Source organism: Etheostoma spectabile, chromosome 6 (genome assembly GCF_008692095.1).
Source record: "Etheostoma spectabile isolate EspeVRDwgs_2016 chromosome 6, UIUC_Espe_1.0, whole genome shotgun sequence".
Taxonomy (NCBI): domain Eukaryota; kingdom Metazoa; phylum Chordata; class Actinopteri; order Perciformes; family Percidae; genus Etheostoma; species Etheostoma spectabile.
This window is the reverse complement of record NC_045738.1, coordinates 10,118,430-10,144,141: the sequence shown is the minus strand read 5'-3', so window position 1 is coordinate 10,144,141 and position 25,712 is coordinate 10,118,430. Positions and strand designations below refer to the sequence as shown.

The 25,712-nt window shown below is 41.5% G+C and overlaps 1 protein-coding gene across 9 annotated transcripts; it reads right to left on the bottom strand.

The window, feature by feature from the left end:
- Positions 1–139: 139 nt before the first annotated feature.
- Positions 140–25,184, bottom strand: LOC116690590 (CUGBP Elav-like family member 3). 9 transcript variants are annotated; one of them, XR_004332301.1, is made up of 16 exons: positions 24,540–25,184; positions 24,215–24,244; positions 23,423–23,637; positions 21,801–21,883; positions 7,916–7,964; positions 7,412–7,552; positions 7,246–7,325; positions 6,725–6,880; positions 6,140–6,284; positions 5,588–5,737; positions 5,023–5,094; positions 4,250–4,354; positions 3,918–4,061; positions 3,576–3,737; positions 3,167–3,269; positions 140–1,188 (listed from the first exon to the last, which is right to left on the bottom strand). XR_004332301.1 is itself a non-coding variant. In XM_032517660.1 (15 exons), the coding sequence occupies exons 3-14, from the start codon at positions 23,565–23,567 to the stop codon at positions 3,610–3,612; spliced, it is 1,338 nt and encodes a 445-aa protein (XP_032373551.1). In that variant the 5' UTR covers positions 23,568–23,637; positions 24,215–24,244; positions 24,540–25,184; the 3' UTR covers positions 140–1,188; positions 3,571–3,609. The 9 variants fall into 9 exon arrangements, 7 of the variants coding, with proteins under 7 accessions (XP_032373551.1, XP_032373552.1, XP_032373546.1 ...); XR_004332302.1 differs by having other exon boundaries at positions 3,171–3,269; XM_032517660.1 differs by lacking the exon at positions 3,167–3,269 and having other exon boundaries at positions 3,571–3,737; positions 5,588–5,677.
- Between the last annotated feature and the right edge of the window lie 528 nt (positions 25,185–25,712).

Genomic DNA, 25,712 nt, shown 5'->3' with positions numbered 1-25,712 from the left:
TCTGGTTACATGCTCGGTACTTACGCCCCCTTCTGGTCAGAAGATAGATGTTAGCTCTCACTTCTGTGGCAAAACAAAACATCGCAATCACACATCACACACACCAACACATACACACTTAACAAATCACATTAGGACATTTAGTATGATACTTTTTATTTTAACTTAAAAAGAGAGTGGATCAAAAACAGGATTCAATAAATTAGAAATAAATATAATTGCTGTAATAATCAATACATACATTATAATTACTCGATTGCAAGAGTCTGACAGAAACAGGCCCTTAAAAGGTTTTCTCTAGAAAATTCTAAAATCAAAATATTGCAACCCACTCCAACCCCTTCACCCAATAAACAAAATAATTGATAAATTAGTAAATAAATAAAAAATAGCTCAAATATTAAAACCTCCCGAATAAAAGTGCAACCCCCCCCCCCCCTCCCCAGAGTTTCACCTAAAATCTAAGTAGAAATTTAAAATAGGTTAGTGATTTCCCATTTTACAATTTGGAATGTAATATCCCTTTATGAGGATGATGATGTTACTAGTGATAATAATAATAATAATAATCATAATGTCACTGTGTCCTGTTTAGTGTTTATCTAAAGTAGTATTCTTTTTGCATTTTTTCATGTTTTTTTTAAATGCTGCTCTTTGTAAACTAAATTATTTACAGGTCATTAAGATTTTCTCCAAAGTCTCTCTAACCTACTCATTTAGACATCTTTTTGTATTTTCTTTCTTTTTTTATTATGAAACATCGACCCCTCTATATTTGTCATGGAATAGACATGGTACAGACATTTTAAAGTCTATTGAAGTGATATATCAGCATTTTTCATCAGTACCCTCCATACATGCTCGGTCTGAGTTATCTTACAGTAACTCTACTAAACACCCTGTTGGCAAACTCCACATAGACCATGGTCAAACCAAGCCCTTGGCTGTATGGGTATGATTACTGACGTGTGTGAACCGTGTGTGTTTTGTGTGAGTTTCTGCAGGCGTGTGTGTTTGTGCACTTTATGTACATTTGTATATCAGCCTTGTACCTTTCGAGGTTCAGTGTTGAGAGCGCATGTGTATTTGTGTCAGTGTGTGTGGCTGCACTCCCCGGACACTCAAAGGTAGCAGACAGTCTGAAAGCACTATGAACCCTGGCATTCCACATCGGCTGGACTCTGAAACCTGTGAAGGGAGGGAGAGTTGGGGGGTAGAGGGAATGATACATAAACAAGGAGGGAGGGACAGAGAAGGAGGGATGAGATGTTAGAGAGCAAAGTTATAAATACACTGGAGCTCCATGTTTCTGTCTGATCTTTACGTCTTGTCAAACATGCTCCTCCCGTCAAACAAAAATCTTGTAGGCATGACTTGAAATGCTTTTATATGTCTGGAAGCAAATGGCACCGTAGAATGCTCCTAGCTTGGCTTTATTTCATTTTCATCTTGGTGAGTTAAAATAAGAAGGCGTCATTCACAGTTATAAAGCTCTGTAATTCAACAGCAATAATCATGGTGCTTTAACACATACACACACAGTGTCTGGATCATGCAACTCAATACAGTGAAAACCCTTTATTTGTGTCCTTGTGTGACTGAGTGTCTGGAGGTATGTATGTGTCCATGTTTTTTTAAAGTTGATATGTGTTTATGTATGCATGTGTTGCACTCATGTGCCTTGGGGTCATGGCAAGCAAACACTACTACCAACATGCATCACTCTCTGGCATTTGCAGTATAGAAATTCTGGGTGATAATTTTAATCTGACTGATGTAGGGGCATAGTGGTGGTTATGAGATGGGTCCATTGGATATAAAAGACCTTGTTATTATCCACAAGGATTTGTTATGTAAAGGTTGGTCTAGAAATAGAAACAGAATCCTTTATTTATAATGTGTGCTGCCATGTGACGCTGCATCCACACACTGGTCTGACAGCAGCTACACATGTTTGCCTCTTTGGTAAAGGTTAGTGTTTGTGGAGAATTTACCTCAAACTTAAGATATCCTCTATTTCTCCCAGAATTCCTATAGTTGAAGGCTGTTCTCCAATAAGCAAGAGGCACTTGTTTTTCCACCATAACAACCACATACCCTTTACCTCAAAACACGAGCTAGAAGGATAGAAAGAGAAGGCTGGGATGAAGAGAAGCGAAGAAAGAATTTTACAGACAAAAGGGGGAACAAGTAGGAAGAGAAAAGGGGACCGGAAGAAGAGGGGAGTAGTGATGGAGAGAGGGAGGAAACACCACAAAAGCACTGATAGAAGATGTAAAAGAAACCAAGAAAGAGAAACAAAGGAGCAAAAAACTAAAGTTCCACATTAAACAGTGTAACAAATCAGAATCCAGGAATATAAAACTCAGCCTATCAGAGTACAGATCAACAAAATGCATGCTCACCTTAAAATAGTGTGCTTTTGCCATAAAACTCGTATTTCAGCTCTTTTCTTAACTACCTGTATTGCCATTTTGCCGTTTGTAGCGGTACTTAAACTTCTCTGTACTGTACTGCATAATCATTTCATGGCCAACATGGCCTTCCATTGTTGTATGTTGCATAATATCATACTAGCATGTTACTTTCTCCATCAATATAATTTGCATATTTTGATGTAAACTGTACTGCAGTTCTACATTTCTCCACCAGTCCACTATGGAGACCTCTGGAAAACCTCTCTTTACAGACACCAGTACAACAAGCATTTTGCACTCTTGCATTACACACTAACAGTGTAACACAGACATATATGTACACATAGATGCCCAGGCTCACTACTTTACCCAAACAATTTGTTCAAATAATAATCACACCAAACAGAACACTACAGAAACTGATCAAAAACAAAGCTGCAAAAAAAATAACGAGCGTTGCTGCAGAATTTATCAAATGACTATACAATATTTAAGTGTATCAAATATCCAATTAAATCAATTGATTCTGAGTACAGTCCTGGCTATTGAAAGTTATTGATCAGTATGTGCACAGGTCAATACAAAATAAAGTCACAATGCACCAAACACAGTCTGTGGTCACTACAGCAACAGGACATGCAGGTCAACGCATGGCTGGTTGCTCGAGGTGACAGAACAAAAATTGCCAAGGGCAACCAACACAGGCAATCAATCGCCACAGCAACCCAAACACAGGCCAACCAATTAACTTACAACAATGCGAGAGGAAGGGGGGGTCAGGGCTTTATCGGTCACTAGGCAACCATTGCCATAGCGATGGGGTCCTCGTGAATTATGATTGGACGGAAGGATCTTGGGTGAGGTAAGTTGCCGTTTCAGGAAAAGATCGAAACAGCAGGAAAGAAAATAAATAAGATTGTGAAAGAAAATTAAAAAGAAAACAATATTTAGTATTTTCACTTTTCCTGAGTTGATTAGTTGTTTTCATATGAGTAACCCACTGTTACTATTCACTGAAATGTCATGTTAAGCTTTTTTCTTTTTAACTTTGTACCATCAATTCATCATCATCATTTCTCTCTAAACTAATTTTCTCCTCCTGCTCCCCAGACAAACAACACCTCAATTCTCTTCATGTCGTGTCCCTCATCACCTCACCTCTCTTTATTTCTTCTTCCTCCGCAGTGGTCACTCAGTATGGGCGGTTGGCATCTTTGGGCCTTTTGAGCTGCACTTTCAGTCTTTTCATGCCGATCTGGAAGCCATTCATGGCCTGGATTGCAGCCTGAGCACTGGCTGGGTTGTCAAAACTCACAAATCCTGAAAGACAAAGTTATTTTAATCAAACCTTTCTTCTACACCGTTCCTTTGCCTCAACCTAACTAACACACACAATATTTAAGACAACGTCTTTTGTCACACAAAGTCACCCTGTCTTTTTCACTCGTCCTTTCCTTTCTCTGCTCTCCCCTTTCCCTCCTCCCTCTTTCTGTGTCTCACCGAAGCATTTGCTCTGATTGGTGGCACGGTCAACAAACACCTTAGCCGAAATGACATTGCCAAAGGGCAGGAACATCTGCAGCATCTCAGAGTCACTGAACTCTTGAGGCAGGTGGTAGATGAAGATGTTACAGCCCTCTGGACCTGAACAACACCACACACACACACACACACCACACACAACACACACACACACACACACACACACACACAACATTAGACATTAGAGTGTGATAAATTATCTCAGGCTGTAAAAACCTTGGGATAAACAACTTTAAATAAGATCACTGGAGAGAGGGGTGTGGCCCCAGACAGACAGGAAGTCACATCACCTTCTCTCTGCTGCTGTTGCTGGGGCTGCTGGTGTTGCTGGGCAACTAGTGTTGGCTGCTGGGGGAATGGCTGCCCGACTAATCCGTAGGCAGCAGGGTACGCCGCTGTTGGGAGAGACAGTAACAAGATCTGATTGGATAAAAACAACAGGTGGCAACATAGCAGTATCCAATAGAATCATTTTGTTTGAACTGAAACGTCTCCTGCTGAAGGTGAAAACTATAAAATGTAACACTTGAATAGAGCAAGACAAAACAACAATGACATTGTTGGTCTGAGTCTGGTATGCACACAGTACAGACAGTCCTCATTTACTTCAGAAGTATGAATCATTCATACAAATGAGGTAAAGGTATCATTAGCTGTATCACGTAGTACCAGCCATGGACGTGTGTCTTGAAATGAAATCAGATAAATCAAAATTTTAAATGTATTCAACCAATAGCCCTTGAAACACTTCCGTCCTTCAAACGATAGCAGTCGAACTTGTTCCTTATTTACATGTATCCTGATTCAACCTATTGCATGACCAATTATTTGTGATTACACAATTGACTGTGGATTTGATATTTAGTGACATTTGACATAACTGTGGCCAAATGTGTCTCATTACTGAGTCTAAAGTGATTGTGAAAGCAATATGTGTGCATTTACATTTGTTTTTTTTATACATTTGACATATATCCATACATATGCCATTCCAACCCACAGCGAGAAGACGTCGCTCAATGCGCCTTATCTAAACATTCTTGTCACCTGTCTGTCCACTTACACCAACCTGTGTAGTGTTGCATGCCTGCATACGCCTGCTGTAGGGGGTCCAGGGCTGCTGCTGGGCTCTGGGCTGAAAATACAGAGACAGAAAATAGAAAAATAGTGAGAATAGAAAAAATACAAACAACGTGATAATAAATCTTGGATTTTCCTTAGTTTAATTTCTCAATTGCAATTGTTTATCCATCTGTATGCTTCTTAGATTTTATTAAAATACCTCAACACACCTATTGACCCCAACACTAAGTTTGAATATGTCCACCACAACACAGCATGTCAACACATTAATTATTCTGTTAGCCCGACTCTTCTTACATGACAGAAGGATACAGGAAATATTTCTTTTCACTCTTTTCTTTATTGTCTTTATTTTCTTCTTCCATTCTTTCTTTATTCATTTAGTTATTCAATTCAATTCAATTTCAATTTTATTTATAGTTATTTGTTTCTTTTTGTTTTTTTGGGGGATGGATGGAGAGGTGAGGGTAGGGGGGAACTGGGATGTTATACTACAGACACATAAACCCACTTAAAATGTGTAATAATAAAACAAAAATAAAAACCTTGATATGGGTGAACGCCATTGGTATATAGTGCTTCTGTTGCTTGTTGTCCATTGGTGGGGGCTGGCAGACTGCTGTAACCATTCACTCCTAGTGGCGGAGGGAGAGATGGCACAGGCGTTGCCGCCATAGTTGGTGGAGTGTTTGTACCTACAGACGCAGATTACAGTCCATGTAACGAGTCTGTCATTGCAGCTCTTTTACTCTAGCTCCTGACTAAACCTGTATCTTCACCTTCAAAATCCTTTTAGTTATTTATGCAATTATCTTGTTATATAAATGCAAAATGCTGTAAAATCATGAATAACTAAGGCCTTTAAACTTCGATTTCTATTTTGATGAAGCAAAGCTAAGGGAAGACTGCTGACCATTATGTTTTGTGTTACTATATACTGCTGATAACTTTATCTACAAACCACTATGTTCTTTACAATGCAGCTCCAGTGCATGTGTTTGACTATATATGAGTCCAAGAATGTTTTTGAGTATGCATGGCATGTGATTGTGCTTGTGTGTGTGTGTGTGTGTCTTTGTGTGTGTGTGAGAGCCTACCCGAGGACGGCGTGATGGATGTAATGGGTGTGGCAATGATTCCATTGGCATTGAGCGCTGCCATCTGCTGCATCTGTACGGCGGCAACTGTTGCCACAGGAGACAAGTACGCTGACTGGGCAACCAAGGCCTGCTGTTGGACAAGCTGTAGACAGGGAAGGAAACAGAGAGCAAGGAAGGGGACGGAGAAAAACAGAGAAAGGGAGGGAGGGAGGGAGGGAGAGAGAGAGAGAGAGGAAAAAAAGACAGTTAAATGTATATGGGAAAAAGACAGAGAGAGAGACAAAGAGAAGGGGAAAAGGAGAAAAAGGGTTAGGGAGAGGGAATGATGGAGGAACAGATGAATAGAGATCTAATTACAAGGCCATTATGTCCTGAGTCAGTGGGTTAATGGTTGTGTGTTGCGGGAAAGCTAATGCCAAATGACGTATGTTCTGTTGTCTAGGTAATAACATTAGAACCAATTAGACCACTGATAGCCTCTTCAAACTTATTACATCCTTTCATAAGCACAGCACTCCCCTTACAAACTTGGTGTGTATGTTTTTAGTGCAGTGAGTGTTTGTGCATTTGTATACTGCTTGCCTGTGAGTTGACCGCCTGTGTGTAGGCATTGTAGGCGGGAAAGTTGAGGGTCATGGGGCTAAATATGCCGAGCTGGGAGGCCACCTGCTGCATCCTCCTCAGCCCCCGCTCCTTCTCTGTGTCGGCAAACTTCACCACCAGACTGGATGACGCTCCCTGCCCGGCAAAAGAAGGAGACATAGAGTAAGTTTCAACTGCAATTACAAGTAATGTTACATGCTATCTTTTTTATGTGTTTATGGGACTGGGCACCATGCTTACTAATTTATTCCTTTTCTCCATACAAATAATCCATTTACAAATCATATGGGGCTCAGGCCTATACCAGCATGTAGATGATGCCCAGGACAGCACCAAAGAAGAGAGATAATTACATTACTTACATTATTACCTACAAAAAAATGTAAACTGTCCCACATGACTTATGCACATGTCTTTGGAACACTATGTGTGTGCAGGCCTTGTGTTTGTGTGTGTGTGTGTGTGTTCAATCATTTTACAATTTCATGCATGCAACTTACAGGCATTGTGCGGCTTCCATGCAAGCTGTTGATGGCAGCCTGGGCTTCAGGGTGTCCTTGGAATTTTACAAAAGCACACCCTACAACAAGACAGAGTCAGTTACAGCACACAGAATGTATCACAAAGTACAACTAAATTAAAGAATGTAGTATGTATGTGTTTTACCTTTGCTGGTGCCGTCGGGTCCTCTCAACACAGTACACTCATCTATGCTGCCAAAGGGCTCAAAAAGTCTTCTGACGTCCTCATCACTCTGTTGCTTTCCCAGCATGCCAACAAACAATTTCCTGTCCTCTGAGAGACCAATAATATGGAAGAAAGGAAAAGAAATGATAAGAAATCAACTTTATTTCCCCTTAAACTGATCACACCTCTATTGATCAGACTATATAAATTGCGTTATCAAAAAGGGAAGCTAACATTTATGTCCACCAGGGAGCAGTATTGGCTATAGAGATGGGTAATGGGAGAGGGGAGTGGAAAGAACGTGATTTGACTGTCTGTGTATACATGTGTGTGTATTTAGCACCCAGTTGACTACTTTCCATCTCTATCTGATCCAACTTGACACCTACCCTTCTCTCTGTGGCTGTCACACTAAAATCTGTGTGTGTGTGTGTGTGTGTGTGTGCGTGTGCATGTGTTACTATGTTTAGGTACTTGTCTCACCTCCTCTACCCTCGCTGTCAGCTGGTTTAACCTGGATTGGCCGGTTCATCTGCGGAACAAACAAGAAGGAACATCAACACAGATGTTTGAAAAAAACAAGTCTCTCTTCATTTGTCTTATCATAGGACACATCTTTAGTATTGACTGCTCCTACAGTAAACACTCTCATAGCATTTCTTCCATGGTTATTTCATTATGTATTTAATATATTAATTTATATAAAGACTACAAGCATTAATCAACATTTCTGTAAATGTGCCAGGGTTAGCCAGCCTACAATTCTGAAACTCAATCCTGAAAGTGGCAAGTGAAATGAGAAACTAGTGGAAGATATTAATACCACTTTCAGAGTATGGTATAATAATTAAAATTATATCAATTTCAGTCACCAACCTGCATTGAATAGCTTTTAAATCAATAAAATAGTCATAACAAAGAAAGTCATGATCTATTATTTTGTTACAGAAGCTGTTGAAAAAAAGTTTAAACTTTAATTAAACTGTGTGTGTGTGTGTGTGTGCGTTTGTGTGTGTGTGTGTGTGTGTGTGTGCCTGTCCATGTTTTTTAAGTCACTGATAAATCAAGTTTAGCAGGTGACAGGTGTGTCTGAACTGTATCCCAAGCTGCTCTCTTTTTGTGTCAAAGCACACACAACCTTGTCATCTCTGATTTATCTCTCTCTCTCGCACGCATACACACACACACACACACACAGAATGGAGGGGGGATTGAGAAGTGACGAGATTAAGAATGCAGGCTAGCTGATCTGGATTACACAAGAACTAAGGATTAGATGAGGGACAAGAGTAGATTGAGATAGAGAGAAGGGGGAGGCAGGAGAGCAATGAGATGAGATGACAAGTGTGTGAAGCGAACAGGCGCAGTCAGCTAAAAATAAAAGGATGGAGAACGAGAGTCAGGCCTGGGGGACCCCGACTGACTTCGACTGAAAGGGCAGGTGGAAGGCCAAAAGGAACCCAGGGAGTGAATGGAAATGCTGCAAAAAGAAGCAATACATGAGGACTGAGACAGAGAGACGGAGAGTGGGAGGATAAAAGCAAAGCTGCCCCTGAGAGGATGATTCAAAAAGAAGAGAAAGAAAAAGAGGGGGAGGAGTGCGGCGTGATTCAGTCATGACTAGCTCCGTCTAAAAATGTCACGACGACAAAGATTTGATCTCAGAGTGCTAATGCATGTATGCACACACATGTTCTGAAAAGCTCTTCAATGCATATACTATCTAAAGACACACAAGTTTGCCACAAACACAGAAAGGCAAACACAAACATACTATACACACTTAGTGCTTGGTCATAGCACTGAGGCAATGAGACAGAGTGTTAATGCCAGAGGGATGGGGAGGGGGAGGAGAAGAGCTGCAGAATGATGGTGATGAAAAGAGGGAAGAAGCGCAAGGAAGGGAGAACGAAAGATAAAAATTGATGGATCCAGAGGAGGGATTGAGCGAGGAAGGTTTGAAGAAGGGAGTGACATTGATATACAAAGTAAAGCCAAAAAGAGAAGAAGAAAACAGTGTGCTTGTGGGGTAGACACTCCTATTTAATTCAAGCTCTGAAATGTTGCAAAAACAAATCCAAACAACCATGTTAGATTTTTCAATATAACATCCTTATCAGTTAGGCTCAAATTTCTCAATCAGCTGAGACAAAGTGTAAAATGTACTAATTAATGCCTTGTCTCACAGCCAGTCAAAAAGTGATTTGTAGCTATAGGGGAATTAGATGCGTTTTATATCTATGACAGAGAAGAGTAAAACTCAGAGCAAAGAAAAGAAGATCAGAGGAGGTGGGTGGAGAAGGAATGGAAAAGGACGGGATGAGAAGGAAGAATGGAGAGAGGTCCCAGTGGGGTGTTAAAGCAATGTAATGAAGCTGGTAATTGAGGAGAGGGCAGAGCAGAGAGACAGATCCATACATTTGATTAATCAGCTCTTAGCTGTCACCACAAAGCTATTGATCTGAGACAAGGCCATCACACTGACACACAAACACACACACACACACACACACACACGCAAACACACACACACACACGCACACACACACACACACACACACACACCACACACACACACACACACACACACACACACACACAGAAGGTCTGCAGAGGAAGGAATGACGTACATTTTTAACCCTGCATCTTAACCCAGCAACAAACATAAACTTACAGATACACACACTCAAAGTTTTCAGTGACCTTGGATTCAAAAGTTCATCCATCCATCCATCCATCCATCCATCCATCCATTCATTTATCCAACCATCCACCCATCCATCCATCCATCCATCCATTCATCCATCATATCCCAGTCCTGGTGCTATTGCTATCCATCCACCCTGCCATCCATCTAGCACTATCAACTCATCGATCAGTCCAGTCTTGTTCATTGATTTCGGCCTGTGTTGTAGAGCAGGCTGATTGTTTCAAGATTTGTGCCCACTAACCCCTTCTCTATCCTTATATCCATCCATCTCCTCATCCATTATTTCCTTCATTAGCTCTATTCAAGCTTATGCTTGGGACTGTAAAACGGACTGGACAGAAGAACCACATTTTTCCAAACTACAACCTATTAATCAAGGCTTATTGATGATTGATTGAGTATGTTTGTGTATGTGTTTGCTTGAACAGCCCAGACCTTTTGATGATTGAAAGTAACCACATAACATAAAGTTCATATGATGCATTGAGAAAGATGAGAGGGAGACTCAGAAGAGATGGAGAAAAAGCCAGAGAGACTGAACACAAGACAGCAGGTGAGGAGTGCATACTGCTGATACGAAGACAACACTATGGCATCGGAAAATTGGCATGGCAACTAGCTCGTTGCCATGGCAATTATATGACGGCACACTGGGTAAGTAAACAAGGATGCTGGTTACCAAGGGCAACTGCTGTGCTCTTTGGGTAAACAAAGAATTTGTGCTGGAGAGTGCTTTGCTGGCTTTATACTATCCTCCTTATGATCTCCTTTATCTCTCTTTGACTTGACTTTGATGTGTGCAGTATCCAGAGGAAGAAGTAAGTATAATTTGGTTCTGAGCAAGAGATGGAGAAGGAGAAGGTGAGTGAACTGAATCTATATTGTAGTAGAGTAATTAAAATTCCCTAGAGCCTGAGATTAAAAAAAATGCAAATAAAGTACAGGCCATGCTAGTCAGTCACACTGTACTCCACTTTTTTCCCTCAATTTACTCCAACACACATAAACAGCCATACACTCCTTTCAAGTAAAATTAACCACTTATTACTTACGTTCCAATTAAGACTTAATTAACAGAAACCATCTGCAAACATGCGTCATACTGTAGCGAGGTCTGATCCGTCCTGCTAAATACTAAATACTTTTTCTGTATCTCTAAGAAAAGTGAATTTGTATGTGAGCAGCAACGCAGCGATGTATGAAGGTGAGATATGTGATATATGATTGTGCGTGAACTTGCATGACCACTCGCAGTGGAGGCACGTCCACTTACACATGCCTGACCAAACTTTGCATGCAAACACAGGTCCATTGGCATGCACGCACGCACGCACACACACACACACACACACACACTACACTTTTCCCCACACACAGAGCACCCGTCCTTTTGCCCACACAGAAACAAACACATACTACACACATGTAGTTAATCTTACTCCCTGCAGTAACGCAGAGAGGATTGTGCCAGGATTAGGGGATATTAAATCCTTGGATTATCCAATCAAATCGTATTCTACCTCCTCCCCCACCTACGCAAAATCAGTGGAACAAACCATTGCACCATATTATGAGGATAGGGGGTAGCATGTGTATTTAAATGTGTGTGTGTGTGTGCACATGCGCTATTTGGAACATGGATTAAAGCACAGTGTTGAATTAATGTTATAATTTTGGCAATTCCCCACAAATGTTGCTGCAAACAGAAATATAAAAGCACAGCATGGCAACAGACAATTTTGTGTGTGCTTGTGTGTGTGTGTGTGTGTGTGTGTGTGTGTGTGTGTGTGTGTGTGTGTGTGTGTACAGATCCACAAAAACCCTCTCCTCATACACAAACCCTTCCCCCTTCAATTTCCCTCTGGAACACGCCATCCATACAATTTCAGATGTCCGTTTTCCAGAGTGCACAAGAAAGGAAAACTATTTTTATCCCTTCTCAATGATCTAGCATTATTTCACCCTCTTCCTCTTCACCCATCCTTAATTCCCCTTTTTCCACTCCATAATCCCTCCATACTCTGCCTGATGACATGTGCATTTCTGCTTTTTTTTTTATCTCTTTCCATCCGTTCCCTGCTTTATCTCATTCACTTCCTCCTTTCGTGTAGCTCCTACTCTCCCTCTCATTTTTTCTTCATCATTGCTGTCACATGCCTTGCAGACCTACAGACTCTTTGTCATCAGTAAACCTTTACGTTGATTTGGCAAAACCAAAATTGAGCTAAATAGCAAAACTGTTGACCTCATATTTGTGTCTCATAAAAATCATTGTTTTTACATAAAACTACATAAATGTTTAACATAATTCTGCCTTGATTTTGAACTACACAATATACCATCTTGGGTACCAAAAAGTCCATTTCATGCTGATCAATGCCAAATCTTAAAGAAAAGATACTGAATCAAATAAAAGAAAGCTATTGTTTTTGCTCCAGTATCAGTGGAATGGCTAACACTGTACTTGCTGTTATGCTAGAGAGCTATATATAAAATATATTATATTTCTGATTGAATGTCTTGATGATGATGACTATCATTTGTATCATCTGTGTGTTTTTAGTGTGTTTGACTTTTTATTTCAGGAAAACTGGCTGGATATGGCAGCATGCAACACCCTGACTTCCTGATGACACTGAGTTTGTGGCTCTGATTCACAGCTGGATGAAAACACTGAGATGTGAGAAACAGAGCGAGTGAGCGGGAAGGTGGAGCAGCCCAGCAGCACAGCTCCACCCCACCTCTCTCTCATCTCTCTATCGCACCACGTTAGGCTTTGCATCCCCCAGGTTACCTAGCAACCTGGCATCTCGCTCAGCTCCGTTGCCTGGCAACGGGGGCCTGCAACTATAATACAAGCTCCTGATCGGCCCATCCCCCTGCTTTCATCCCTCCTTCCCCTGTCTCTCTCATTCCATTCTTCACACCTGAGAAGTCTGCCCTCCTTCCCATCCACTCAATACTTTATCTGGCTGTTAACCCTTCATCAGCCTCTCTACTGGAGCATGGATTACCAACATATTCTCCTTTCTCTCTCCCTCTTTCCTTCATTACTCTCCATAATAATGGTATCAAACCATGCATAACGCAGAACTAACTACCCTGTTGATCCCTATAATATTATGCTGTTTTTGTCAAACCCCAATGATAACATTCTGCATGCAGCAGTGGAGCACTCACTGAAATTTGATCCTTTGGATTTAGTCCAACATAATCCAACAGCACTATAGCGGATAACTATTAGACCTATGCACTTGGACCTTCTTTCTATTTTAGGGAGAATAAGTCCTTTGGGAAATGAGCTGGTGAATTAAAAGGGCAGCTCAAAGCCATACAAATTCATGATTGCTAAAAACCTTATATTCATTGAGATTACATTCAATACAACGCCAGTAACACATTTCTGGATGCTCCAGCGTTCCAGCATTAGGCAAGATCCCATAAAATTTAGACAAGTCAAATATCCAAATGACTGTATGTTCTTATAAAGGACAAAATAGCCCAATATTGACTATGACTGTTTTTGTGCACACCATAGAAATAAAATCTATTTCTAGTGCTGTTTTTTTATTTGAACACTTTTTACTAGCTTCTGATTCATTGGGGTACAACACATAAGGCATACTTAAAATTTCTAAAACTTACTTACAACATGATAAATAATTGGCTGATCAGTTCCAAGATCACTCTAACACCAAATCTATCAAAGAAATGTTGAGTTTGCTTTGTTAATTTTGTTAAATTGTTGTGCAGTTGTTTTCTACTAACTCTCTACATTTTACATAATTGTACATTAATCAACACAAGTATTCAGATTGGAGTCCTAGGCATATGGGTGTATATACCTAAAGATTAAATGTCTGGTTTATAAATTAGACTAAATCTTATTTAATTGTGATCAACCCCCCCTTTAAACCTTAACATGTAATAAACCACACACAGAAAGTAATTGAGTATACACAACCCTACATTCAATAACTACAAATTTGCTTTAATATCCAAATGTACCTGAACTGAACAAGATCTGCGTGTGCATTATTAAAACAAGGCTGTTTCTGTTTAGAGTATGTATATATTGTGTATATATTAGTGTGTATATTTCTGTTTTGGTTGATATGTATGTGTAAGCACAGTGTGAGTAACGATGCTCCAAAGACAAATTCCTCGTATGTGTCCTCATACCTGGTGAATAAAGCTGATTCTGATTCTGATTCTGATTCTGATTAACTCCTATAAACAAATACCACTGAGCTACACAAGCCCTGTTGGCCTATTCTCTTATCTTCTGTTGTTGGAGGGAGCATTGTGAATTGTGTCAATCTACAATAGAGTAATTTCGTCTATGAAGCTCCAGCTTTGCCCTTAGGTCAATGTGAAAAGGCCATTATTGAGACAGCAGGTTGAAGTGTGGTTAAAGAGGAGACCTCAGAGTGGAGGTTCCACCCCAGGTGCAACTAAAGTCCCGTCAACCCTTTTGCTTGTCTTATCACACACACACACACACACACACACACACACACACACTCACGCACACACACACACACATGCATGCGCACGCGCGCACACACACACACACACACCCACACACACACACATACGCACACACACGCACACCAGTAACCCCCTCTGACAGATGTCTCTGTTTAAACTGACAGAAGTGCACCCTGACACCCTCCCACTCCACCACCCAGAAAACCCTTTTCTTCCACACACCACCCGCCTGCCCCTTCCTCTACGCTCATTATGGCAAACGTTTGTCTTGCTTCCTCCTTCCCTCTAACTCAACCTCCTCAGCTCCTCCCCTGTCTCACCCTACCCCCTTCCCTGTCTATACACTCCTATTCATGCCAAACCTCCTCATGGCCCTCCTCCACTGCTCTTTACCCCCCTTTTCATTGAGACAAATTCACACTCATTCACCACCATTGTATGTGCCCTGCTCCATACGTCCAGCTTAGTGCAGACATACGTATACATATTACATGCTCAGAGGATTTTCTTTAGACTTCAGACTCTGGGAGTTCAGTACATGCATGCAACTGATGTAAAAAGTAAGCAATGCTTGCAATATGATCTGCCACTGGAAATCAGTGACACTGCTCAGTGATCAAAGCCATACACAATACATCCGGGCAATTCATCCACTTAAGTGTGCATCTTGTGATTAGCCAAACTTGAATCCCAGATTTAAATGGACACACTGAAACTGCCCATGCTGTGCTTCACTCCAGGTTTAAAGCCAGCTATAAGTTGCGAGAACAAAGCACATCCAGCATCAGATGCAATAATGATGACAAATAATTGCAACTAAACAGTTCTTTTTAATATATGAATGCAGAAACTAGGCCCTGCAGATTTTTGTAGCTGGCTGGATTTCCAAAACAGATGGTGTGTGATATGGACTCAACTCAACTTTGGGCTACTTTAGGGTTCAGTATCTGAGAGAAACAGAATTGGCAGTGAACAATCACATAACATAGTATTCATGTTTCCACACAAACATAATCAAACTGGCCAAGACACAAATGTTCCTCTGTTGTGTGTGTGTGTGTGTGTGTGTGGTGTGTGTGTGTGTGTGTGTGTGTGTGTGTGTGTGTGTGTGTGTGTGTGTGTGTGTGTGTGTGTGTGTGTGTGAATGGGTGGGTGGGGTGGGTGTGGGGCCATAGAGAGGCAGGTGCTCTCCAGGGTCAGGCTTTTATGAGGCTATGATTAGATTCTGCCTCAATTTTTTGGTGAAATATGAGGCAGGCTGTCTTTCTATGTCCATGTTTCATGCATATATGCACACGCACACACACACACACACACACACACACACACACACACACACACACACACACAACACACACACACACACACACACACACACACACACACACACACACACACACACACACACACACACACACCACACACAGTTAAGACTTTTGTTTAAATCCAGCTAAATCACAAGCTAAATCCCCCCTTGGTTTTAGTTGTACACAATCCACACCCTTCTATTCTATACCCTTCTGTATCACTCTCTCTGGCTCCTCTTCTTTCTCTCTATTTCTTGCACACACAAATACACACTTTTTTTCTACACCTGTCCCTCTTCTCCCTTCCCATCCCACACACAGCGAGGATAAAAATAGAGAGCACCATGAGGGAGGAGGGAGCGATACACATCACAAACCCCATCAGGTGGTGAGAGATAGAGGCAGGGGGACGGCAGAGAGGGAAGAGATGGAGAGAAAATGAAAGAGAGAGAGAAAGAGAGAGGGAACTGGGGTCTGTTCTGAATTGAAAGTGCAGCAGTAAGCAGTGAAGGGGAATAGTAAACAGTGCTGCTGACCACATAAATATGCTAAATTAGCCTACAAAGTCGCCCTAGTGGATAATTGCTCATCATAGCTTTGCCCCATAGGGAGGCTGCCTGCCAGGCATCTTAGATTACACATGGAAAAACACAGAACATACACAACATGCACATATTACACGTCCTGAGTGAATCTAATGAACATCAACTACAAGGACTAGATGATGGACGCAAGAAAAGATTCTGTCTAACTTCCCAGTCATTCTCATTTTAAAACTACAACCATATTAAAAGAACAAATGTTTTTTTTACACTGATATTTTTGTCTTTAAGAATTAAGTTATAGTGCTGGAAGTAGCACTGGCATCACTACTGAGCTGCTGCACCTTGAAAGTACCCCGCTGAGTCTATGGGAATCCATACTGTGCATGCAAATAAATATAGCCTTTTCAGCCCCAGGACATAAATAACAAATTCTCTCTCTCTCTCTCTCTCTCTCTCTCTCTCTCTCTCTCTCTCTCTCTCTCTCTCTCTCTCTCTCTCTCTCTCCTCTCTCTCATTCTCTCTCTCTCTCTCTTTGTTTTCAGTCCAGGCTCAATAAAATACATCACAGCTCCCATAATGTTTGCATGATTGAGCAGTAACAATGGAACAATTCAAATTTATTTTTCAAAAGTGTATCGATCTGCGTATCAGTTATTGTTAACTACTAACCTGTGGCACTTCTTCTGCCTTTTGATTAATTCATTAGGCCCGCACGCGTGCGTGTGTAGGCTTCGGTAAGGCTCTATTCAAAGAACAAGGAGCAGAGTGCTGCCTTGAGAGCAGTGAAGCATGACAACACACACCTGGTAAGCTGCTTATCACACTTTAATTTCACCTAAACTGAGATCTGCGGATGCCAGCGTGACCAAACAGATGTGAGTGTGTTTGTTTGTGTGTGTGTGTGTGTGTGTGTGTGATTGTGTACATGTATGTGTGTATGTATGGACACTTGTGTTTGAAGTAGAACAAAGATGAAGGGAGAGATAAACGCAGAGAGAAGAGAGTGCAGATTAAATGGAGAGAGAGATATCAACGACAGAGAACAAAAGAAAAAGATAAGGGGAAAGATAAAGGAGGAAATACAGCGGCAGTAGGCATTGGAGAGATGGAGCGATAGAGAGGGGGAGGGAGATGTGAGGTTAAAGTCTAAATTGGCCAGGAGTAAAGTGTGGCCCGAGACAGAGCAAGGAAAGATGGAGATTAGGATGAAGCAGGATGGTTTTGTGTGAATGATTGCTGTAAATGTTGTGTTATCATGAGTACAAAATATACCACTTCCTTTTACTAAAATATAGACAAACTGTCAACGACATTCAAGTCTGGGATGTGGACAACAATCCTTTTAAAGTGGCCAACGTAACACCATAACAATTCACAAGTTTACTACAGTATTGTTAAGTTATTGAAACACCAGCATGTCAAACAAATTATACTGTAATTATGTTTTATCCAAAAGTATAATAAATTACAAAGACAAGAAAAAAAAATTATGAATAAATATTCCCTATCCAAACTTTCACTTCACCATCCCCCTTCTGTCACCCTGTTTTTACAGCTCTGAGATCATCCACCCTGTATTTGTTGACAAGAGGCTGAGCCCTGACCTCTGACCTTGGACACACTGCCACCAACCCTCTGTACTAACAAGACAATGGTACAACATATGTTCCTGTGTTTCCAAAAAATCAATGTCATGCATGTAGATGTGATGAAAGAAATATTAAATACATTGACTGCTTATTGGCTGTTGATGGAGATTCTTATGTGTATCATTTACCATACTCGCTTATTTTTCCTGTCCTGTTCACCCACTTAGCAATATTAGTCATGCTTTTAGTTAAGTATCAATGAGGTAAAATAAGACTGTATGTTTTATAGGAGCATATTTATAAATTGCTAAATATTTTCCTCATTATTCCCATTTGGTGCGACCTCTGCATACAAATGACAAATTCAATTTTCAAGTGCAAATTGGGACTGATATGTTACAGCTAAACATGAGATTTTTTGTTGTGGATGCATCTCAGGGGGAATATCTGTACCGCTTCTAATACACCAAAACATCTGTGTGCTACAGTGGGACTTGCTAGTCGTTCCACTTGTAATTTTCTGCCACTGTGACTAATATAATACAACTCTCTCCTGTTCTTCATCTTGTGCTCCCTCTGTGCGTCTCTCTCCCTCTCTGTGTCCAAATTAAACACAAGGCGCAGGATACTCTGATAAGGCCATCTGTTCATCTCTTACTTTCTCTCACAATCCCTCTATCCTTTTCCTCATTTTCCAATCTGACAGTCGACTGCCCCTGCTGAAGCTAGGAGGGGACAATTGAGGTATAGTTTCTCTGCAGCTCTCTCTGTGTTTGTCTTCTTCATTTCCTTCCTCTACTGGCTGGTTGGAACCGTTAAATCAGCGTTAAATCCCATCAGTGAGTGACAGACAGAGCACTCTGTAGCATTGGACTTGTCCCCAAACCTTTAATTGCTTGGCCATGGTGTAAGAGAAACACATCTGTATGAGTGTGTGATGCTACAGCTCTATTAAAGTTGTATGAGGTGCCTGACGTTCCAGCAGTACCCGCAATTAGAAGCAATTCCAGGATTCAAGACTGCCATGTTCACACTCTCTCACACACTCTCTCACACACACACACACACACACACACACACACACACACACACACACACACACACACACACACACACACACACACACACACACACATACAAGCACGCACAATCACACCTCATCCCCCTTGCCCCCCGGTGAGCTTAGGATTTGACTATGAAAATGAGTTTATAAGAAACTGATCATGCAGCTTAACAACTGTAGCTGGGAAAGAAGGGGGGGGGGGGGAGGAGACGGGTGTGAAACGGTCAAAAGGGTCAACTAATCAAGAGGAGGGGAAATGAGAAGAGGGGGAGAGGAACTGTGAGGGGGGTGGAGGGAGAAAGAGGGATAGGGACTGACGTTGAGAGGAGGACTTAGAAGAAGGGTTACCATAAATGACTGTGAAATGAGAATCCTAGGAGGAAGCTTGAGTGTGCAGTGAGGGGGAAAAATGAGTAAAAGACAAGAAGGGAAAAGCGGGGATAAAAGAGGGATACCATGAAGAGATTTTAGAGAGGAAAAGGAGTATGCAATGAAAGGTTTGGGGTAGTGAAGAGAAAATTCTGTAATATTCTACTGGTGCAGAGAAACTGAGGGACGTGAGGGGAGGAGTTGAACAGAGGACAGAAGGGATTTGAGGGGGAAAAAGAGATCAAATAGAAAGCATGGAGGGAAAATAAAAGGAGGAATAAGGAAGAGATGAAAAAGCAATTTTTAGGTAAAGAAAAGAATGGGACAATCGGATGATGTATGAAAGGGAGAGAGAAATTGTCTGAAGTCATTTCTAAATCTTGTCAAAGAAGGCAATGGACAGGCAAAGGGAGGAACACACACAGGACAGAGAAAGGATATAGCCAGGTAGTGGAAAGTGATAGCAGTGCTAAACCTAGAAGATACAGGGAGGGGAGGCCTTCAAATTCAAATATAACCACCAAAACAATCCCTTGGGATTATTTACCAACGAGGATGTTAGTTAATGAGCCAGAAACATTTGTGAGTGCTTTGAATAAAGGAAAGTGTTTTTGAAAAACTGTGTACATTCTAGCTTCTATTTACTGATTTTCATCAACCACTTGGATAAACATGCTGAAATAAGGTCTTCATCAAATCACTTTTCATATTCCTAAGAGTACTTTACTCTGAAGAATTTTGCTTCAAACTGGACAGAATAAGAGACAATATGGTTTTCATATAAACCTCTAAGGGGAAGCAAATTGAGGAAAGCCACATGCGGAAACAGTAATATTGCTCATTGGAAGTCCAGGCTACTTGAAAACACAGCACACCACAGCCACACCCTCGATTCAGTACTAGTCCTTCACAGTGGTGCTTCTGATTGTTTATTTCTGGCTGATAAATCTGGGCCGCTAATAAGTATCCTCCCTGCAAATGTTTCCTCCTTGTGTCCAGAATATTCATCACAATTTATCTGGAAATTCACTGCTCCTGCAACGAGCTGGTTATCATCAACAGGAAAGGATAAAAGTAAAACCCAGGTGAGAGGGTTAGAGGGATAAGTCAAAGGACAAAGGGCAAGACAAGGGGAGAAACAAAACACAGCAGACAGTGGAAATGTGATTTTCGCAGAAAGGTCAGACTTCTTAGCAGGCCCTAATTGGATTAATGTATTTTTAACATGCTGTGTTCGTACGTGTGACTGTGTGAGTACAAGTGCAGAGGCATTTTTCAGCTGCATGGAAAAGCATGCATGATTGCAATATGTATTAGGGATTTGTGTTTGTCAGAACATTTCCCCTCCCCCAAAGCCTTTTTCTTCAGGCTCTCCTCCAACCATTTTCTAACAACGATCTTATCAACACCCCAGCTTGCAGAGAAGGTGCAGGAATTGAAACTCTGATCAGTGGCAGGGCGGCACAGAGAGAGTGAGATAGAAAAAGGCTCATAGATGGGGAAGGTACATTCACTATTCTGTTATAACTGCTGCAAATCAGAGTATAGATAATGCCATCTCTACAAAATTATATAATATATATATATATATTATATATATTATATACATATTATACTTCAACAGCAGTCTCTTGGCTAGGTAGTAGTGCACCCTACTTTCAGTGTAAAAATGCAAAATGTTCAAAAACAGCCATTGTAAAATCTGTTTACAACTGTAGAGAAAACCAGGTCAGATAGAAAAAAAGAGAGGGAGCTACAGAGAGGTACAGCCTACGAGACAGACACAGATCTCGCCCAGTGCCCCATCCATAATGAACAGTGTCCTACCCCTGCCCATCCGCAGCACACAATCCCTCACAAGAGAGACTGAGGGAGACTGGGATGAGACAAAGGGGAATGGCCACATTAATTACACAGACTCTCTAGGCGGGAGCTATCACCAGAGGCTAACGGAGAGAGAGACAGAGAGATGGAGGGACAGAGAAAAATAGAGAAATGGAGATGATTTAGCTCAAGGACTACCCAACGTGTCTCTGTGAGAGGGAGTTTGTCCTTAGCAGACGCCTGCTTGCTGCTGAGTTATGTCACAGTGTTAGTAATGGGAGCTAAATCTTGAATAGCACAGACACACACTGATCTGAGACCACTTGTGTGTTTGTGTATACAAGGTAGCGTCTGTGCATGTAGGTGGGGAGAGGGGGCTTCTGTGATGAGTGTGCAAGCTTGTGTGAATTGTTGCATATGTGTGAACTGTTTGGGATGTGTGTGTGTGTGTCTGTTTGCGATGCACTTACCCCTGGTAGTGTTTTCTGCTCGTGTAGAGCGCTCTGGGCTTTCAGTGCAGACTCTCTCGCACAGTACGTCAGAAACGCACATCCTGTCAGAGAGAGAGAGACGGGAAAAATAAAAATTGAAGGGAAAGGAGTACCGCTAATAAAGGTCAGTAAGTAGCTCTAATACTTGTCATTCTCTATCACTGTTTCTGTATCCGTATCACCTCCTAAAAAAACACACACACCTAGACCATTTAAATGTCTCCTTTTCGGGTGCCTTCCCTGAATAAATGTCACCTATTCTGATTTATCACTAGACTAACTGTGCGAGAGGGTTAAAAAAAATATATATATATATATTCATGCACTGTAACTAAACTTGACAACACCATAATGATGCACTCTAGGGCAGAGAAGGACACTCCACGGCACGGCACATTTCAGAACGGCACGGCACGAGTCAGCACACATGACAGCACCACAGACGTGTGCGTGGGGCTAACAAGGCCTTACAGGCTGGGCACAGTCAGGATTCTGCCCTAAACCAACCACTATGCATGCCTCACGATCACTCCAAATACACTCCCTCTGTTTTCCTATGTGCTGTACCTGTGTATGTGTGTGTGAGGGAGGGGTAGGTAGCAGAACTGGCTGGCCAGAGCTGTTTACTACACCTGTCACCAGCACTAAGACAACAAGATTAGCAGCAGGTTAGCATTCCGGTGACATCTCAGACAGACGAATGTAGATTCAGAGTAAAGAAGAGAAGATTTGACGATTAGGATGGAGACATTCACACAGAGTGTACATCTGAAGAACTGAGAATGACTCACATAATGACACACACACAGACACACTTGCATCTTATGGTCCATCTCAATGCTTTTAAGAGGGGCTTACTGTGGCCATGGGGATTCTCAAAACAACGGATTCTTTCCCCTGTGTCACCCAGGATTAAAGGCCCATTACACTGATTGGAGCATACAGCCTAATCTGGTTCATAACACACAGGACCCCAGGTCATTGTGTGTGTGTGTGTGTGTGTGTGTGTGTGTGTGTGTGTGTGTGTGTGTGTGTGTGTGTGTGTGTGTGTGTGTTGTGTGTGTGTGTGTGTGTGTGTGTGTGTGTGTGTGTGTGTGTGAGTGTGTGTGTGTGTTTCTATAGTTTATCACCGATCTATTGTTAGAAAGGGCCATTAGTTAAAGCCTCCTAATCATTAACACCATTAGAAGTCTCCCAACTCTATACACCAAATGTTATACGACACTTTGATATATAATATTCTACTTAGTAAATTTTGGCACAAGCATACTCATACATACACACAGAACATTTTTGATTCACATTGAAATTTTAGTGACCGACTTTGTTTGCCTGTCTTCATAATCTCTCGTTGCAGTGTTAACAGGAGATGGAGACGAGATAAGGTGTGACAGTTTCCATGGTGACATGTGCCTCTCAGCACAGGAAAACCCACCCATCTATCTGCCTTACTGCCACACGTCTATCTATCTAGTATCTACGTATATGTCAGTCTATCTAGCTATCTATCTATCTATCTAGAATCTACGTATATGTCTGCCTATCTATCTATCTATCTATCTTTATCTATGTTTAGGCTGTGTTATAATGGCGACACCTACCTTTGTGCATGCCAGTGTATTTGTCCTTTATCACAGTTAGCTCATAGATCTTGCCAAACTGCTCGAAGATAGGCTTGAGGTCCTTCTCTTCCAGATTCCGAGGAATCTGCCCAACGAACAGCTTGATGGCGTCTGCCTCCTTCATCAGGACACAGTGGAAAGTAGGACTGGATACTGCAGGGGCTGAGGGGCAAACAGATCAGGAGCAGGTAACCCTGGAGAGGATCAACCGATGCTGGATGAGTCTTTGGGTCACAGCCAGAGATGTGGACAATGACACAATAATATTCACGATATTAACCCTAAAATATTTTACGTTTTTATATTCATGTAGTGACTTATAATATATTGGTATCTAATAATAATTTCACAATTAAAACATTTTATAGACTTTAAAACTCTATGACATCCCAATAATATTTATAGTATTACCTCAGAGGTTTATGTTTATAATATGTAATTTGTGTACTTTTTTATAATGTTAGGATATTTGTAGTTGTAAGATTAAAAAAAAAATTAACATAAATTCGAAATACAATTTTCTATTTGACTGCTTTCAGGCCATAAAACGTGTGCCCCATTAAGTAAATAAATGTAAAAATGATTTGCGTGATAATTTTTAGTATTTATCGCCCAGCCTGATGACAAAGGGCTTCATAGCTTCTGGTAAAACAATTATGCAAATGTTAATTAGCCAATCAAAAAACAATAATGGGACTTTACCCCCTACCCAATTATATATATTTAAATATAAATGAAAAATATTTGTATTTGTATATAAGCATTCATTACCTTTTGGTGGATAAACAGCGTTCAGGAACCCTACACATAAAAAAGAGAGGAAACAGCGTTATTGGGGGTGAAATCATTGCAATAGAGCAGTTTCTTTGTTTAGGCAGCTGTAGGTTACAGCATACACACGGATGTCATGGGGCTCCCTTGCTCTTTGTCCGATCCCCCTTAATGCACACACACACACACACCACACACACACACACACACACACACACACACACACACACACACACACACACACACACACACGCACACACACACACACGCACACGAACAAAACAACACAAGGAAATATACAGGCTACATATATCAAAGCTCTTACCGTTTATTGCTTATGGCCAGTGTTGCCTGTGCAGATCAGAAATTAAAGAGGGATGCTCTCTGTTGGGTCCCCGTTGTTGTCCTCACCGCGCTCTCTCTCTCTGTCCCGTCCTCCAAGTTCCTCCCCTCTCTCTGGATGCTCTTCGCTCTTTGTGCCTTCCCTCCTCCTCGTTCTATAGATACTAGAGGCTCGGATGTGTTTTTCCAAAAAATCCGGTGTTCCCGGTCTGGAGGTGGCAAAGTAAAGTCCTGGTAACGTTTACAGGGGAGTCCAAATCACAGCTTGTCACCGGTCCCACTGAAATATAGCCTAGTCAACCTCTTGAATCTCAAAATCCAATGTGAACGTAGCTAGCTAACGTTAGTTAGTTTTTACTTTCATCAAAGCCCACTCTAATTCCTATTTCATAACAAAGTGATAACAGACCATAAAGCTGCTTAAATTCGGGTAACATACAGTTTAAACTTGCTTGGTCTCTCGAGACTTTTTCAGCCTTGCCGTTATTGTTCCAGCCGTTAATTGAGACTATTCCTACTTAACGTTACTATTCTTTCTATTTTCTTGTTGCTTCTCCCCCGTCCAACGGCTGGATGGTTTTCACGTCCAATGCCGGTATCTTCTCTACTCTTTCTCTCCCTCCCCCTCCTATCACCAAAGCGGTTGCTAGCCTGTGACGTAACTCCTAGGGACCGTCCATAAATATGTTCGTCTCACTCACACGAAGAAAAACAAAACCTGTTTCCTACTCACTCAATCACCTTTAAAGCGCCATTCATCGAACTCAATGACATATGTACTATTTTATAGTATATTTACATCAGTTTCAGAGGAATTTGAAGTGTTTTAAGCTCTTTGCCTGAGCGACGGTTTGCGGGTGAAACTTTTTTACACGTTGCCTAGGCGACACCGTACGCAGAGCCGCCTATTGTTCTAGCCGCGAGCCCTGGCCTTGGTGCTGAAACGATGCCTCTTGACGTGAAGCCGAAGCGCGCCGCCGCTGTCGTGCACGCAGTCACGACTACTACAGCTGTTCACGCCCGAGCCCGGAATCACGCTCACACCCACTCAGAGTAAAATGTGTGACAGTAAAGGAGAGATAGCTCGGGGTTGGAGTTGGCCTACTTTGCAGTCTGTACTTTGGAAAACCGGCCGACATTGGGCTATTTCACTTAG